The 4,243-nt window shown below is 36.7% G+C and overlaps 1 protein-coding gene across 1 annotated transcript; it reads right to left on the bottom strand.

The window, feature by feature from the left end:
• Positions 1–2,545: 2,545 nt before the first annotated feature.
• Positions 2,546–3,060, bottom strand: LOC139167380 (cytochrome c oxidase subunit NDUFA4-like). Its single transcript, XM_070751852.1, has one exon. The coding sequence runs from the start codon at positions 2,916–2,918 to the stop codon at positions 2,733–2,735; it is 186 nt and encodes a 61-aa protein (XP_070607953.1). The 5' UTR covers positions 2,919–3,060; the 3' UTR covers positions 2,546–2,732.
• Between the last annotated feature and the right edge of the window lie 1,183 nt (positions 3,061–4,243).

Below are 4,243 nucleotides of genomic sequence, written 5' to 3'. Positions count from 1 at the left end.
CATTTTGAGATTTAAGGTGAGGCTTTTCTCAACTGTATAGTGACAGGAGATGAAACGTGGGCTTATCACCATTCTCCAAAGAGCAAATGCCAATCAATGCAGTGGTGCCATGCCCATTCTCCTTCAGCCAAAAAATTCAAAACTCAGCAATTGGCAAGAAAAATCTTGGGCACACATCACACAAATCTTGGGCACACATCACAGCAGTGTGCATGCCCTTAGCATTCAGGTAGCATATTACAGCACCCACTTCACACTTGGACAGAAATGGAACGAGGGTGGTCATCTCTAACCTGGCGGGACCCTGGGGAAGAGCCTTCTCTGTGGCGGCCCCGAGCCTTTGGAACCAACTCCCCCAGATATCAGAGTTGCCCCCACCCTCCTTGCCTTTGGTAAGCTCCTTAAAACCCACCTCTGTCATCAGGCATGGGGGAATTGAGACTTTCCCTTCCCACTAGGCTTATAAAATTTATGCATGGTATGTCTGTATGCATGATTGGTTTCTTAAATTGGGGTTTTTAAATTAACTTAAATATTAGATTTGTTTACATTGTATTATTATTGTTGTTAGCCGCCCTGAGTCTACAGAGAGGGGCGGCATGTAAATCTGATAAATAAATAAATAAATAAATAAATAAATAAATAAATAAATAGATAGATAGATAGATAGATAGATAGATAGATAGATAGATAGATAGATAGATAGATAGATAGATAAATAAATAAATAAATAAATAAATAAATAAATAAATAAATAAATAAATAAATAAATAAATAAATAAATAAATAAATAAATAAATAAATAAATAAATAACCTTCACCACAATGGCAGTCAATGATCTACTGACCACTGGAACTGCTTATTCTCTTCTGATGGCTTTCCGCTACACGATAGTAATACCAACTTCTCCCGCAAACATTCCCTGCAAGAGCTATGTGCCTTGTAACCTTACTTTCCAGATAACCCTCGTAACAGGGGCCTTCTTGCACTTGCCTTATTATTATTATTATTATTATTATTATTATTATTATTATTATTATTTATTGGATTTGTATGCCGCCCCTCTCCGCAGACTCGGGGCGGCTTATGTTCTACTTACCTTATGGAGGCATTGTTTATTGGATTGTTCTCAGCAACCATGTAATATTTGAAATCTGTAAACCATATGTGAGTAAATTGTCTGCTATCTCACAAAATCTGACAGTCAGAGAAAAATGCTAGGATATTATCAATGCATTTAGCAGACCTCATGCTAATAAAGCAGCTGTAGAACAGATAGGAATCCAACAGTTAAAGGCACACATCTTTCAGGCATTCAGATGTTACTAAAAGTCTATGGAAACAACCCACAGATAAGCAACATCTAAGTGATTGTTGAATCGTTATTTAGATTATAAACTGCAAGATCTGAAGCATTTATATTGGTGCCAACAGACGGCGAACATAGAAAGACCAAATATTTTTGATTCCATCCAATTAAAAGAAATATGCAAATAAAGCCAGACTTCTTTTCATTTCTAAATGGTCCTGTGATCAAGCTGAATTGAAACAGCTACTTATGTTGAAGTTAACAAGCCAGACACTTCAATTCTGATGAAAGCACTACTGTGAAGCTTTGCAGCATTTTTTTCCTCTTAATGCTTGTTCACCTTCTGCTGCAAACATCTGACACTATCTCCAAAATAATATGAATTCTTATTTTTTTTAAAAATATAGAAAAGCAATCAACATGCAATCATTTTTAAGGCAAATATTACAAGTACATTGCTATTTGTGAAGGGGAGGAGCAATTAACCAACCAGCCAACTAACCAAGATCCTTTGTTCTTTCTTACGAAAGACTGTGTCACATTCTGTATAATATGTGCATATCTGTTTATATCCATCCTGTATAATTCAATTGGCTGCACTTTTATCTGACCATAGCAATGGAGCAAGAGGATGAGAATTTATTGGGCAGTGCTGGAGGGTTTCAACAAACAAGGCATCCAACCAGGTTATCATATATATTGAGATGGAGGATCAATAGTTCTTCTAAAATCTTGAAACGGGAAAATAAGAAGTATATATGATATAGAATAGTTTCTTGAGAAATTATTCAGTGTTATGCAGCATATGAATGGTCTGCATGGTCAATCAGTTTAAATGAAATACTAAAGATCTGCAGAAAGCATTTTAATTAAAGTAATAAAAGAATATTTTATTATTGTAGTGTAGGCTGTACCCCTTTTGTATATGTCTGTAAATTGGTGGAATTTAAAACTGAGTCAGAGGTGAAATGCTGTTTGCACTTTTACTTGGTAGTAAAAAATGCTACCATTTCAGGTGAACCGGTATATCCTATGATCAGCTCTACAGTGACCAGCTATATCAAATGGTCTAGATTAGCTAGAAAGCAGGATTTTCTGCTTTCTAGCTAATCTAAATAGAGCAGCACACCTTATCTCTCCACTTCGCTGTTCTACTTACCTTTGCAGACTCTGTTGGCTTCAAAATGCTCTTTCTTTTCTTTTTTTTGATACTTAAATTTTCAAGTGGTTTATTAATTTTAAGCATACATTAAAATTACAACATTATTATAATGTTGAATCACATGAATTATTTTTCAAGGCGATCTACACAAAAATCTTATTTCCTGGGTTGTGACAGGTGTACAGAGTTGTGCGGTCAGCTTCAGGAAGACCTTTGTTGGGACGGCCTCTGCGAGGACCGTCGTAAAAAATCACCTTGTTTTAGAAGTCGGGACGGTCCTTTTGCAACTTGCTATAATCCATATTGATAGCAAAGAACTTGTAACGGTGAGTGGGATTGAGGTTGTTCCATGGCTCCGAGTTAGTCTTCTTATCCCATCTGACTTCAGGGCAGAACAAAGCCAGATGCATCAAATACAGTTCAGCACCGGTCACTGCAGTCCCCATAATTAAGAAAAGAGGAATAAGGCTGGGCCGATGCTTGACTTGGTGGCGGAGGAAGCCAATCACTCCCGGGCTGGAGCCGGCAGAACCGGCGGCGGCAGCCGGAGAGGCGCGAGGTTACTGCTGCGACATGGCAGCCAAATCAATGTCCAAAATGCTCTTTTTTTCAGTGCTGATGGTAGTACCTGTGGCGTGCATGCATAAACAGTGTGCACAGTGAGAAAACCAGTAGCAGATGTCAGAGGATTTCACTACCGATCTGATTAGTGTGGTGTTTATCATTTATTTATTTTCTCTCAAATCATTAGGCTAATGTACAGACGACTGGACAATGGATTGCTGTTCATTGATTACTATATTTTCATTGAAATTTCTTTTAATTATAACATAAAGTAGAGTCCCAATGTCTATGGCAAAATATTATGAGAAGAAAAAAAATGGATATAATTACCAGACTCATATTTAAAGTCCACTAGACTAAATCAAGACATCTATCTGAAAACAAATTGTCTGTATTAAATTGCCTGCATTTCCTGATGTTTAATCCAAGCTATTGAGCCCACCTGTACAAATCATGCCAAACAAGTTACATCCTAAGCCCAAAGTCTATATTTTGGGCAGAACAACAAAGAACTTCACAAATCTGGAAAATGTCAAGTTAACTAACTGTTCATCTTGATTGTAAATTGAAACTCCCCAGAAAAAGCCAATTCTACTTTGAAGTCACTCCCCAAAACAGACACAGAGTTGAGAATGAGAGATGAGAGAAAAGGAGATTGGAGACCCAGAAAAAGGAGAGAAAGTGATCAAAACATAACAAAGGATTCATAATTAATTTATCATCTAATTTCTGGGGTTTGGGGGGATGACACAATGTGTACCGTGCTAGTTCTCCACTTTAAGGGTATACCCCAGATTGCGATAGATGGAATTTTTGATATGTTGCAGCATTGACATAGTTTCATTGAATACATGGCACAAGCTATTGGCTATCAGCATTGTGAGAAAAATCTTAATTTTCATTATGGACTGCGAGAATAAGGGTGTTAAAAGTCCACAAGGCTGGATAATATAACAAGCAATGCAGACCTTTTGAGCTAATTTGTGGCCATTCACAAATTTTAAAAATGACATTCATCTAAGAAAATCTGGTCTTCTTGGGAATCATAAAGGTCAACAGATTTATTGTGGCCTAAGCTTTCATAGATCCAACAAGTACAAAGTATTATTCGTGGAAGTTTTATATTTAAATAAGTTCTATTTAAAAAAAATGTGAATAACAGGATCCCCAAAACCAAGTTGTAGCTTTTACATAATGCTTTTTTATC

The sequence above is a fragment of the Erythrolamprus reginae genome, chromosome 4, assembly GCF_031021105.1.
Source record: "Erythrolamprus reginae isolate rEryReg1 chromosome 4, rEryReg1.hap1, whole genome shotgun sequence".
In the NCBI taxonomy this organism is placed as follows: Eukaryota; Metazoa; Chordata; class Lepidosauria; order Squamata; family Dipsadidae; genus Erythrolamprus; species Erythrolamprus reginae.
The sequence above is the reverse complement of the archived record's forward strand: the minus strand, read 5'-3'. Positions and strand labels throughout refer to the sequence as shown.